Source organism: Salminus brasiliensis, chromosome 1, assembly GCF_030463535.1.
Source record: "Salminus brasiliensis chromosome 1, fSalBra1.hap2, whole genome shotgun sequence".
NCBI lineage: Eukaryota > Metazoa > Chordata > Actinopteri > Characiformes > Bryconidae > Salminus > Salminus brasiliensis.
Genome location: NC_132878.1, coordinates 96,289,054 through 96,303,542, shown reverse-complemented (window position 1 = coordinate 96,303,542; position 14,489 = coordinate 96,289,054). Strand labels below are relative to the sequence as shown.

Here is a 14,489-nt window from a genome sequence, read left to right as displayed (position 1 = left end):
TAGAGCTTAGAGTGAAGGAGGACCAGCTCCTTATTAATAATGATTATGGGTTTAGAATAGGATGCTGTAAAAGCACCTGTAGGTGGAATGTGTAGGTGTCCCAATACTTTTGTCCATGTGGTGTATGAAAACACGCTCTGTTTATTTAACTGTGACTCAAATGAATGATGAAGTTTAGCTTCTACCTTTGGCTGTTTCCTGAGGGCGGACGGACAGATGGAGGGTCCAGAGCAGCCGAGAGGTCACGAGAGGTCACGAGAGGTCACCCCAACATCCAGGAGAGTAGAGAAAGGAAGGGAGAGAGAGGAAGATGCAGATTAGCAACATAATATTAATATTAATATTTTACAATGAACATTTTTCATCATTTAGCCACAACACTAAAACAGGTAGCTGTGATCTCAGGTAGCCAGCCTTGCCCTGACTGCCAGCCTCACCCAGCATTGCTACAGTAGCGGTAGTATCCCCATGGTAACACTGCCATGGTGTTAGCATCGCTACCGAGTTGACAGCCGGCCAAGGTCAGCATCGCTATCGTGGCATTAGCATCGCTAAAGCACTGGCCAGCAGCATAGTTACCGCAGCAGGAGCATTACCACTGCGAATGCGGCATTAGCAATGCTCCAACGGCATTAGCATTGCTCTAGCGGGATTAGCATTGCTACTGCGTCGACCACAGGCCTGGCTGAGCATCGCTACCGCAGTGGTAACACTGGTAACTACTGCAGCGCTAGCATCGCTATTGTGGCATTAGCATGGCTTCCGCGGTGTCAGCTTGGCTGAAGATCGCTACCGTCATCGCTACCACAGCGTAGCATTACTACAGCGCCAGCTGCTGGTCTCGCCAGCAGTCACAGGTCATGTTGAGGGAGGGAAGTATTATAGGATAGGGGAAGTGGTGTGAAGAGTGGGTAGCACTGTAACCTTAGCGACTGCTGGCCTCGGCCAGCATCACCACCACACCATTAGCATCGTTACAGCGATGGTCGCCAGCCTTGCCCTGACTGCCAAGACTCTAATGGTGTTAGCATTGATACTGCGTTGACAGCCGGCCTCGCCCAGCATCGCTATGGTGGCATTAGTGTTGCTCTCGCGGTGTTAGCATCGCTAAAGCGCTGACCACCAGCATAGTTACCGCGGCAGTGGCATTACCACTGCTTAGTAGCTCTAGCGGCATTAGCAATGCTACTGTGTCGACCGCCAGCCTGGCTAAGCATCGCTAATGTCATCGCTGCCACAGCGTAGCAGTACTACAGCGCTACTGATATTAGGATCGGATATCGGCCCCAATATTAACAATATTAGCTGGATTGGGTATCGGATAATTAGGCCGATCCATGGAACCGATCCTTTCACTTTAATTAAATTAGCATGTTCACGATGTTCGATTACTGCTTGTATGTGTGACCAAGTTACTGATTTATTCTCAGGTTCAGCTGCTAGATTTAATTTTTAATTAGCGTTTATGCTACATATTTAAAAATAAGTTTGTGTGTTTGACAAAGTGAAGCTGCTTATTTTCATTTGATTTATTTTAATATATTTTATGAAGTTTGCTGTGTCAAGGTCCTTTAAAATTAAAAATAAATTATTTAAAAACACATAAAATTGTGTTTAACAAACAAACAAAAAATATTTTTACTGCTTGTTTGTTTTTGTAAATAATTAAATTATTAATAAAAATATATATCAAAATCCACCCCATTTCTTACACAATTTAGAAGGTCAAAATTAATAAATAAATTCTTATTGAATTTATTATTATTATTTTTTCTAATTTTACTACACATATCCCATAACTGCCCATATTCAGTTTAGCTGATTAAAGCCAAATCAAGGTTCAGCTGCTAGATTTAATTTTTAATTAGTGTTTATGCTAAATATTTAAAAATAAGTTTGTTTGACAAAGTGAAGCTGCTTATCTTTATCCAATTTTTTAAAATATATTTTAAGAAGTTTGACTCCTTTTTTTAATTTGCATTTGAGTGCTGTGTCAAGGTCCTGCACGATTGTTTATTATTTTAGTGGCAAATAAACAGCAATTTAGTACATTTATATCTCTGTGTTAATTTGTTATATTTTTATAATAAATAAATAAAAAGTTATTAAAATAAATGCTGAAGTCAATCCTGATGCCTCTGAAGTCTCTCCCACATGGTGAGGTATAGGATTTATTAATTTAGCAATGGTATTGGGCTGGTATCGGGTATCGGCCGATACGCAAAGTTTATGTATCGGTTTCAGGTAGACCTGAAAAGGCCGGATCGGTGCACCCCCAGCAGATATTCTGGTCTAATTATGCAGCCAATGGCGTTCCGGCAAAAGCAGGCCTGACAGTTTTTTTTTCTTAATTCACATAATAAAAGAAAAACTATGAAAAAAGAGCCTAGAAGCAAACAGATGATGTTTCTACTGTGGTTCTAGATTGTAGTTCTAGACTGTGGTTCTAGAACTAGAACAAGTGCTAGAGTTTGATTAAATTTTGCTGGTTACGGCGGTGGTCATAACGACCATAAGAGGAGTGACCGCTCAACACACTGATAACCCAGGTTTAAACGATCTGATCTCTTTCACTCGCGCCTCCTTTTTTTTTTGTCCCGCCGGGACGGTATTTCCTGGTGGTCTTTGGACGGAGGGGAGGGGGGAGTAATCTGGCCGCTGCTGCGTGAGGACGGAAGCAGGTTAGTGGCTGGATGTCCCTCCGGCTCTGTTGTGTAAACTTCAGTAAAGCTGCTGGACTTTGGAGTCGAAGTTAGATTAGATTAGACCCCGCTGACCCCCTCTCAGAGTGACCTCGCGGGAGGGGCCGAGCGATACTTCAGCAGTGCAGCTCCACTGATTTCGGGATGTTGTAATAGATTAGAATTAATTAATATACGAATAATCAGATTCTAATGATATAAATCATATTTTTAGGTGGTTTTTGGCCAATGACAAAACAGCTCAACACCCCCATCTCTGATTACCAACACTACAGTAACTACTCTTGCTTCATCATAGGGAGCTTATTAAATTAAATAAATAAATACAAAAATTATAGATAATACAGCCCCACAAATTAGATAAGGGTGATGTTGGTCGGCACAGGCGTCTGTCAGCTGCTGTATCGGAGCTGGGGAGCCGTGCTTTCCTCAGAGCGGGTTGGATACCTAGTGATGCTGCATCAGTCGAGGTTGGAAAAGAGGTGGAGGCTGGACTCACATGTGTCTGTTGGGGGCGTTGCTACTGATAGGGGGAGTTCACATGATTGAACGTGGATTGGGTAATTGACCTTCCAAATTGGGTAGAAAAATGGGGTAAAATTAAAAATAAATTATTTAAAAAGATATAAAAATGTTTAAAAAATTATTTTTTACTGCTTGTTTGTTTTTGTAAATAACAAAATTATTAATAAAAATATAGATAAAATTTCACCCCATTTTCTATCTAATTTGGAAGGCCAAAATTAAAAATCTAAGCATTTTTTCTTATTTAATTAATTTTTTTATTATATATTTTTTCTAATTTTACCCCACATATCCCATAACTGCCCATATTCAGTTTAGCTGATTAAATCTGATTCAGCAAACTGAAAAAAAATAATGTTTTGGTTTTTAGGACAAATGATTTATTCAGAGTGTTTCCATGCAGTGTTGAATATTTGAGGACGTTCAGGTTTTCTGAGAATGTGGGACTGAAGCTGGGGGCCTCCCTCCCCCTCTGTTTTACCCGCAGTAATCATTATCCAGAAGTCAAACAAAGAGGCAGGTGGACGCAGGTGTGCTTCTGACCCTGCGGATGAACCGAGAGGACCATTCAGCTGAAAACTCCAACTTTCCCACCAGTCATTCCCACCGGTCACTCCCACCGAAAAGGCCAGAGTGGCTTTCCCAGGCGCAGGGTATTTTTGGATCATCTGGATCCGTCACATGAAGAAAATAGCAAACAGAGCTAAAATGAAACCCACAGACAAACTAAACACACCAATCAGCCATAACATTGTGTGGGTTCGCCTCGTGCCACCTCCAGGAGCATCAGTGGGCCTTGGGTGTCCGTGACCCTGCCGCTGGTTCACCGGGCGTTCCTCCTTGGAGCGCGTTTGGTAGGTACTGACCACCGGGAACACCCCAAAGGACCTGATGCCTGAGGTTTAGGAGCTGTTCTGTGATCTTTACTTCAGCTGTCAGTGGTTTTAATGTTATGGCAATATATGTTGTAAGTATTAATATATCAGAAAATGAAATAAATAAATAAATAAATAAATAACCTCCACCATGAGATGTTGGGACTGGTGAGATGATCGACACCGCTGTTTCTCACCCTGGTCCTGGAGGCTCCTGCCCTGCACATTTTAGTGGCTCCCCACGGCTCCCCAGCTCCGATACAGCAGCTGACAGACGCCTGTGCCGACCAACATCACCCTTATCTAAGTTGTGGGGCTTTTTTAATTATTATATTTATATATTTATTAATAATAATATATTTATTATAATGTATACTATATAATATCATATTAATATATATTTTTAATATGTTTCAGATTTTTTAAAATCTGATTTTATTTTTTCTCCCCAAATTAGATCTTAATAATTTAATAATAATAGCGTTGGTTGGTTGCCTGGAGAAGTCGCATCGGCTGCAGTTGGAAAAAGAGATGCGGCTGGCAGCATACGCGTCGGAGAAGGCGTGTGTTGGACTCACTAGTGTTGGGGGCATTGCATGTGATGGGGGTTATATTAATAAAATAAAAAAATAATAAATAATTCAGACCCACAATTTAGATCCGCTGCTAATGGAAAGTATGGTTTCCACCATAGCTTAGGTTCTAACCAGCCACGTAATTCACGTAAAAGTGAAGACATGGTGGGAGGGGAGATCAAGGCCAGTCCGAGTTCCATTACAATGCATACAGATGACACCAGAGAGCGCTCCAGCAGAACACAGCGGTAAAAACAAAGGATCGGACCTGGATCAGGCTTCAACGCTCTGATATCTGATCCATTAGATTATGCCTGGATCGGATTGGGTCATCCCGAATTCGGCTACCGCGTCCTTCTCCAGGATTGGCCGAGCTCATTCGTTCACCGCCGATGCAGCGAGCTGAGGAGTCGGATGGTCCGGATTTGCGCTGGCCAAGCCGCCGCGCTCCTGACCCCTTATTCGAGTTCACGAGGAGATGAGCAGAGAGAATCTGGGCCACTAACCGGTGCAGCGTAGCGGCCAAACCCTAATGAGAGATGACAGAGCCGGCCGGCCCCCCACACACCCCAACACACTCACCCGCCCAGAGGGTCTCTCTCCGGGCAGCGCGGCCACTTGCTGCATCCACCGCTACTGAGAATGACATACTTATACTTATAGATAAGGCACATCTAACGGCAGCGAGGGACTGAAGAGCTCATTGAAACATATGGAGGAATGTGCCTCAGTACGGTACTGGGTGGTACTGTACAGTACACAATACAGGACGATAAGATATGGTACATATGGAGCATTTAGTGTAATACAGTAGGACGTGGTAGAGAATGATATATTACAGTATGAGAGCAGAGTTATAACGCTGTACACGAGGATTTGGTACTAAATATGATACAGATTTGATGCCAGTGTGATATGATACAGTATAATAACATACAATATAATGTTGTACAGTACAATATCATACAGTATGTGGACAGTATGATGTGGTACAGTATGATATGGACAGTATGTGGTACAGTATGATATGGCACAGTATAATGTGGTACAGTATGATGTGGGACAGTATGTGGTACAGTATGATATGGACAGTATGTGGTACAGTATGATATGGACAGTATGATGTGGTACAGTATGATGTGGTACAGTATGTGGGACAGTATGTGGTACAGTATGATGTGGTACAGTATGATGTGGGACAGTATGTGGTACAGTATGATATGGACAGTATGATGTGGGACAGTATGTGGTACAGTATGATGTGGTACAGTATGATGTGGGACAGTATGTGGTACAGTATGATATGGACAGTATGTGGGACAGTATGTGGTACAGTATGATATGGACAGTATGATGTGGTACAGTATGTGGTACAGTATGATATGGACAGTATGATGTGGTACAGTATGATGTGGTACAGTATGTGGTACAGTATGATATGGACAGTATGTGGTACAGTATGATGTGGTACAGTATGATGTGGGACAGTATGTGGTACAGTATGATATGGACAGTATGTGGGACAGTATGTGGTACAGTATGATATGGACAGTATGATGTGGTACAGTATGTGGTACAGTATGATATGGACAGTATGATGTGGTACAGTATGATGTGGGACAGTATGTGGTACAGTATGATATGGACAGTATGTGGTACAGTATGATGTGGTACAGTATGATATGGACAGTATGTGATACAGTATGATGTGGTACAGTATGATGTGGTACAGTATGATATGGTGCAGTATGTGGTACAATATGATATGGACAGTATGTGGTACAGCATGATGTACAGTATAATGTGTACAGTATGATATATACAGTATGATGTGTATAGTATGATATATGTTGTACAACCATGATATATGGTTGGTGTGGCACAACAGATAAAACCACTAGCAGCCAGTGAGCTACTACACCATGTGGGAGACCAGGGTTCGATTCCCAGTCTGGGTGACCGTATGCTGCGCTACACCAATAAGGGTCCCTGGGCAAGACTCCTAACACTACATTGGCCCCGCCTCTGTAATACGAGTTACCTTGTAAGTCGCTCTGGATAAGAGCGTCTACTAAATGCTGTAAATGTAAAATGTAAATATATACAGTATGATGTGTACAGTATGATATATACAGTATGATGTGTACAGTATGTGGTACAGTATGATATATACAGTATGATGTAGTACAGTATGATATATACAGTATGATGTGGTACAGTATGATATATACAGTATGATGTGGTACAGTATGATATGGTACAGTATAATATATACAGTATGATGTGTACAGTATGTGGTACAGTATGATGTGTACAGTATGATATATACAGTATGATGTGGTACAGTATAATGTGTACTGTATGATATATACAGTATGATGTGTACAGTATGTGGTACAGTATAATGTAGTACAGTATGATGTGGTACAGTATGATATGGTACAGTATAATGTGGTACAGTATTATATGGACAGTATGATGTGGTACAGTATGATGTGGTACAATATGATGTGGTACAGTACGATGTGGTACAGTATGATATGTACAGTATGATGTGTACAGTATGATATGGTACAATATGATATGGTGCAGTATTATACGGACAGTATGATGCGGTACAGTATGACATGGTACAGTATTATATGGACAGTATGATGCGGTACAGTATGACATGGTACAGTATTATATGGACAGTATGATGTGGTACAGTATGATATGTACAGTATGATGTGGTACAATATGATATGGTGCAATATTATATGGACAGTATGATGTGGTACAGTGTGATGTGGTACAGTATGATGTGGTACAGTATGATGTGGTACAGTATGATGTGGAAGAGCACCATAAACAGTTCACTATACCTTTCATTTGCATAAATGAATATATATATATATAACAGAGAAAAGCCGGTTGGAATAAATGTATTATGATACAGTGCAGTGATCTGTTACAGTACGCCACAATTCAGTACAGCACCAGGATGACACAGCTCAATATGCCTAAGTACAGTGTGATAAACACACACACACACACACACACACTGCAAGAGTGTCCTGAGTGACCGAGGAGGAGAGACAGCGAGCGGGAGGTGAGTAACTCATGAAGCAGAGTGTGATTCAGCTCATTAACTGAATCCTATCCGGGGCTGCTACCTGCCTCGTTAGCCCCCAGGCTAATACAGCAGTACAGCAGGAACAAGCACACACACACACACACACACACACACACACACACACACACACACTTCAAGCATTATTCACACAACCCGAGGCTATTCATCTACTCATCACTATTATCTGCACCTCGCCTGGATGATTTAACCCTTAGTATTATATTATTTTCCTTTAATTGTTCCCGTGTCACCTCCCTTTCTGACTCTGCCCTTTCTGACTCTGTCCTCTACCCTCTCCTCAGTCACCTCCCGAATCACCATATGCTGATGGCTTGGTCTGAGGCTGGACTATGCACTGATGACATCCACGATGAGCTCAGAAAAAACATAGCGCATCACGATAGTCTCTGTCTGCCTCTGAATGATGCAGTGTTTTAAAATCAACCGGCATTTTACATCTGCAGCTCTAATTACCCTGCAGGTCATCGCCGCACTGCTGGACCAGCGCTAAAACTGTCCTCCTGCTAATGTGAGTAATGTGAGACGGCAGCTGTATACGCAGAGGGCTAAGCAGAAGAAATGCACGTGGGTCATATGGAGGTCTGCAGTGTTTCCACCACACACTAATCACAGCCTGGTTTCTTCTGAGACTCCTCCCCCTGACTGCGATTGGTCGTCTGTAGTGTGTATGTTCACGCATGTGTGTCACGAAGGGCCAAAACTGCCACACATGATTACAGTGGTGTTCCTACACACAGCCGATTCTCCCTGACAAACACACACACTCACACACACACACACACACACACACAAACACACACACAGCGCTGCCTCGGGGGGAGGAGAAGCCCACATTGCTCACAGTTTGATGCTTCTACACTCACCCACAGGCACACAGGGGTATTCTGGTTGTACCAGTGAGCAGTGTTAATCTTTTAGCCCTCCAATGACAGCATCTTCTGCTGATATCAGCCTCCACACCCAACTACAACAACCATCCATACTCACCCACACCCATCTACACCCATATATCTGCACCTATCTATACATACATTTATACATACATCTATACCCTCCCACACCCATCTATACTCATCTTCACCTATCTATACCCATCTATACTCATCTTCACCTATCTATACCCATCTATACTCATCTGTACCTATCTACACCCATCTATACATATATCTATACCCTCCCACACCCATCTACACTCATATACACCAATTCTATACCATCTATACATATATATATACCCTTGCACACCCATCTACACTCATATACACCAATTCTATACCATCTATACATACATCTATACCCTTGCACACCCATCTATACTCATCTTCACCTATCTATACCCATCTATACTCATCTGTACCTATCTACACCCATCTATACATATATCTTTACCCTCCCACACCCATCTATACTCATATACACCAATTCTATACCATCTATACATACATCTATACCCTCCCACACCCATCTATACTCATCTGCACCTATCTATACTCATCTGCACATATCTACACCCATCAATACATACATCTATACCCTCCCACACCCATCTATACTTATCTGTACCTATATATACCCATCTATACATACATCTATATCCTCCCACATCCATCTATACTCATATACACCATTTTTTCACAACATAAAACCAACACAAACAGACAACAGAGTTTACTGAGCAGAGTGAATTCCACAATAGTTTGTGTTTCAGTTTGTGTTGAAGAACACCCTGAGGAACACCGAGAGGAACACCCAGAGGAACACCCTGAATAACACCCTGAGGAACACCCTGAAGAACACCCCGAGGAACACCCTGACGAACACCCTGAATAACACCCTGAGGAACACCCTGAAGAAGACTCTGAGAAACACCTGAAGAATACCCTGTGGAAGACCCTAATTAACACCCTGAGGAAACCCTGAGGAACAGCCTGAAGAAGACTCTGAGAAACACCTGAAGAATACCCTGTGGAAGACCCTAATTAACACCCTGAGGAAACCCTGAGGAACAGCCTGAAGAAGACTCTGAGAAACACCTGAAGAATACCCTGTGGAAGACCCTAATTAACACCCTGAGGAAACCCTGAGGAACACCCTGAAGAACACCCCGAGGAACACCCTGACGAACACCCTGAAGAAGACTCTGAGGAACACCTGAAGAATACCCTGAGGAAGACCCTAATTAACACCCTGAGGAGCACCCCCATCGACTGAGTGATTCTTATTGGAAGCAGAAATCAGGCAGATGTTTAGCCACACTGTGTGTGTGTGTGTGTGTGTGTGTGTGTGTGTGTGTGTGTGTGTATGCGGTGTGTGTGCTTTGCTCTGTGATAATTTCACAACAACTCTCCACATTCCCAGCACACACACACACACACACACACACACACACACACACACACACACACACACACACACACTGTCTCTCTCTCTCTTTCTCTCCAAATGACAAATGTGAAGAAAACTCCATCAGCTGCTCAGGCCAAAGAGGAAACGACCGGCCCTTCTGCAGCGTAATTATCACTTCACTCAAAACCCAACGGCAGTATTTCTCCCTCTCTCTCTCTCTCTCTCTCTCTCTCTAACTCTAACTCCCTCTCTCTCTCTAACTCTCTCTAACTCCCTCCCTCCCTCTCTCTAACTCTAACTCTCTCTCTCTCTCTAACTCTAACTCCCTCCCTCCCTCTCTCTAACTCTAACTCTCTCTCTCTCTCTAACTCTAACTCCCTCTCTCTCTCTCTCTCTCTAACTCTCTCTCTCTCTCTAACTCTCTCTCTCTCTCTAACTCTAACTCCCTCTCTAACTCTCTCTCTAACTCTCTCTCTCTCTCTCTCTCTAACTCTAACTCCCTCTCTCTCTCTCTAACTCTCTCTCTCTCTCTCTAACTCTCTCTCTCTCTCTAACTCTAACTCCCTCTCTCTCTCTAACTCTAACTCCCTCTCTCTCTCTCTAACTCTAACTCTCTCTCTCTCTCTCTAACTCTAACTCTCTCTAACTCCCTCCCTCTCTCTAACTCCCTCTCTCTCTCTCTCTAACTCTAACTCTCTCTCTCTCTCTAACTCTCTCTCTCTCTCCCTCTCTCTCTAACTCTCTCTCTCGCTCTAACTCTAACTCTCTCTCTCTCTAACTCTCTCTAACTCTCCCTCTCTCTCTCTAACTCCCTCTCTCTCTCTAACTCTCTCTCTCTCTAACTCTCCCTCTCTCTCTCTCCCTCTCTCTCTCCCTTTCTCTCTCTCTCTCTCCCTCTCTCTCTCTCCCTTTGTCTCTCTCTCTCTCTCTCCCTTTGTCTCTCTCTCTCTCTCCCTCTCTCTCTATCTCTCTAAATCTCTCTCTCCCTCTGTCTCTCTCTCTCTCTAACTCTCTCTCTCTGTCTCTAACTCTCCCTCTCTCTCTCTCTCTCTCTCTCTCTTTCTAAAACTCTCTCGTTCTCTCTCTCTCTCTCTCTCTCTCTCTCTAAAACATCTGCAATGTACATGTCTGAAGCTGACTGTTGGGAGTACAAACGGCAACACCACAGAAACCACCCGGAACACAGCAACCACCTAACAACACCCTAGCAGCCACTTGAAGTCCCAGAACACCCACTTAGCAACATCTGACCAACCACCTGGACAAACCCTAGCAATATCATAGCAACATTATAGCAACCAGCTGGGACACCATAGCAAACACCTAACAAGACCCTAGTGACAACTTGCTTCACCCTAGCACCCCACAGCAACTGCTTAGCAACTTCACTGCAACCACCTGGAACACCATTCCACCTACACCTACCACCCCCATCCAAATCACCTCAGCAACTGCTTAGCAACATTATAGCAGTCACTTGACAGCATAGCAACTGCCTAGCAACTCTTATGAAACCTCCTCGCAAAACCCTAGCAACCACCTAACAACACCACAGCAGGCACTTGACAGCATAGCAACTGCCTAGCAACTCTTACAAAACCTCCTTGCACCCTAGCAACTACCCAGAAAAACACAGCAACCACCTAACACCCTAGCATCCACTTGATGTACCAAAACAACCACCCGGACAAACCCTAACAATATTCTAGCAACATTATAGCAACCACCTAACAACACCCTAGCAACAACTTTCTACCGCATAGCAACCATCCAGCATTCTACAGCAACTTAGCAACTTTCTTAGCAACCACTTGGAATAGTATAGAAACCACCCATGTAGAACAGTGTAGTAAATGCCTAGCAACCTCCTAGGAAGGTCCTGGTAACACCCTAAGAACCATCTGGGAGTGGCTGAGCTGCTCAATCCGTCAGCATTTCTTCAGGAAAGTGAAAGATAGTTTTTTGACATTTAGGAATATGACAGCCGATTTATTGATTATTGATGAATTCACATTCCTGATTAAATATCAAAGTGTTTGATGTCTGCAGCTCGACTGAACTCAGCTCTTCACAGCTCTTTCTGCCGTCTCAGCACTCTGAGCCGACCTCCCCAACACCGCCATCCATCAATCACCAAAACCCCCGACAGCAGCAGCCAGCCCACCCCTAACATCTCCAACAGCTTCTCCACAAAGCTCCGGGCCTCTCAGGGTCTATTGTGTTTGAGTGAGGGAATCCCCCATCGGTGTGCTGCCTCACACACACACACACACACACACACACACACACACATACACACACACATACACACACACACACACACAGGCATAAGGGATTAACTCTATTATACCTAACTACTACACTCATTATGTGTGTATTAGCCTCCCTAAACTGACTAAAAGCTTTTTATTTGTTTGTTGTAATGTTATATAGAGTTAATTACAGGTAGACACTCTCACTGACCACTGACTTTGTTTATTTGGGTTTATTCTAATGTTATATAGAGTTAATTACAGGTAGACACTCTCACTGACCACTGACTTTGTTTATTTGGGTTTATTCTAATGTTATATAGAGTTAATTACAGGTAGACACTCTCACTGACCACTGACTTTATGTTTATTTGGGTTTATTCTAATGTTATATAGAGTTAATTACAGGTAGACACTCTCACTGACCTGACTTTATGTTTATTTGGGTTTATTCTAATGTTATATAGAGTTAATTACAGGTAGACACTCTCACTGACCACTGACTTTATGTTTATTTGGGTTTATTCTAATGTTATATAGAGTTAATTACAGGTAGACACTCTCTGACCACTGACTTTATATTTATCTGGGTGCTCCACTGTATGTCCAAATGTTTGTGGACACTCCTTCTAATTAATGCATTCAGCTCCTTTAAGTTGCACTTAATGCTGATACAGATGTGCACATACATCTGTACATAGTCTCTGTAGAGAAGAAGTACTGCCAATAGAATAGGACTCTCTGGAGCAGATTAACATCATGACCCTATTGGCACCATGCCGCCTAATAATGCCAGGCGTGGGCTAGAGGGGTGGAGCAGTGGAAGAGCTGTGTTCTCTGTAATGATGGATGATGGAGCTCCATCCAGTACTTTTGGAAGGAGTTTGAGATTTAGGTTTACCCAGAGTGCATTGCTCCTCGTATCGTCATGATATGCTTCTTACTATTCTGAGCTCAGAAGAAGGGTGGGGCCGTGTCCCCCACCGCTCATAACACTGGGCACATGTGAAACGGATGAGGGCGTCTCTCTGGCATTCCTAGAGTTCCGTCATCATACTTCCCGAAGTCCCCCGTCACCCGGCAACTGGAGCAACATTAAAGAGAACCCCAGAGTCAGTCTTACCCACCGAGCCAGAGCTGGATAAGTGCAGGAGAACAGGGCCAAGAACTGATCTTTCCATGATGTCCATCTACTCCAGAGAGTCCTAATCTTTTGGCAGTACTTCTTCTCTACAGGGACTAGACAAGCTGTGTGTGTGTGCTTTTGCACATCTGTGTCAGCAATGGGTGCAGCTTAAAGTAGCTAAATGCCTTCATTAGACTTATGGACATGTTATGCATATATATTCATTCATTTTAACAATAGCTGGTTATGTAAACATTACACACACACACACAAACACACACCCACACACTCTCTTCCAGGTCAAGATTTGCATCAGAGTTCCCTCCGCACATAACCCCTCCTCCAAAACAGAGGGTGGGGTGAAGGGGGGGGGCGCTCTAGGGAAATCCAGCATTTTATCAGCAAGAAACAATGCCTTCCGTCTCTCACACACACACACACACACACACACACACAAACTTCAAACACACACAGCCTGTGACTGAGAGCAACATTTCAGTGAATGGAATATCTGAATACTGTGCATGGTGGAGAGAGAGAGAGAGAGAGAGAGAGAGAGACATAGAGAGAGAGAGAGACATAGAGAGAGAGAGAGAAGAATAGGAGCATTCCTGAGGCTGACCGCTGGAGAGAGGAACTGCTCTGGTGTTTGTGTAGACGCTGCTCTGGACTCTGACTCTTCACAATTCCTATTTCTGCTCAGATCTAGCACCCCCCCCCCCTTTACCTCATCCTTCAATGTAAATGGACCACCATAGGACCATCAGTGAGGTCACCCCACCTCGTCCCAAAAATACTGGAAGGAGCTCCACCATCCTTCATTCCACAGAACACAGTTCTTCCACAGCTCCACAGCTCCTCAATGCTGGGGGGCTTTATACCCCTCTAGCCCACGCCTGGCATTAGGCAGCATGGTGCCAATAGCTTCATGCCCACCATCTTCCTCTAATTA

At 43.4% G+C, this 14,489-nt stretch overlaps 1 protein-coding gene across 4 annotated transcripts in view; it reads right to left on the bottom strand.

Moving 5' to 3' along the window:
* The window catches only part of kif13a (kinesin family member 13A), a 92,003-nt gene that overhangs the window by 60,843 nt on the left and 16,671 nt on the right, over nt 1-14,489 (bottom strand). For all 4 annotated transcript variants that reach the window (XM_072692498.1, XM_072692500.1, XM_072692499.1 and 1 more), the window contains exon 3: nt 186-198. In XM_072692498.1, coding sequence (XP_072548599.1) covers nt 186-198 — 13 coding nt within the window. The remainder of the gene's footprint in view (nt 1-185; nt 199-14,489) is intronic.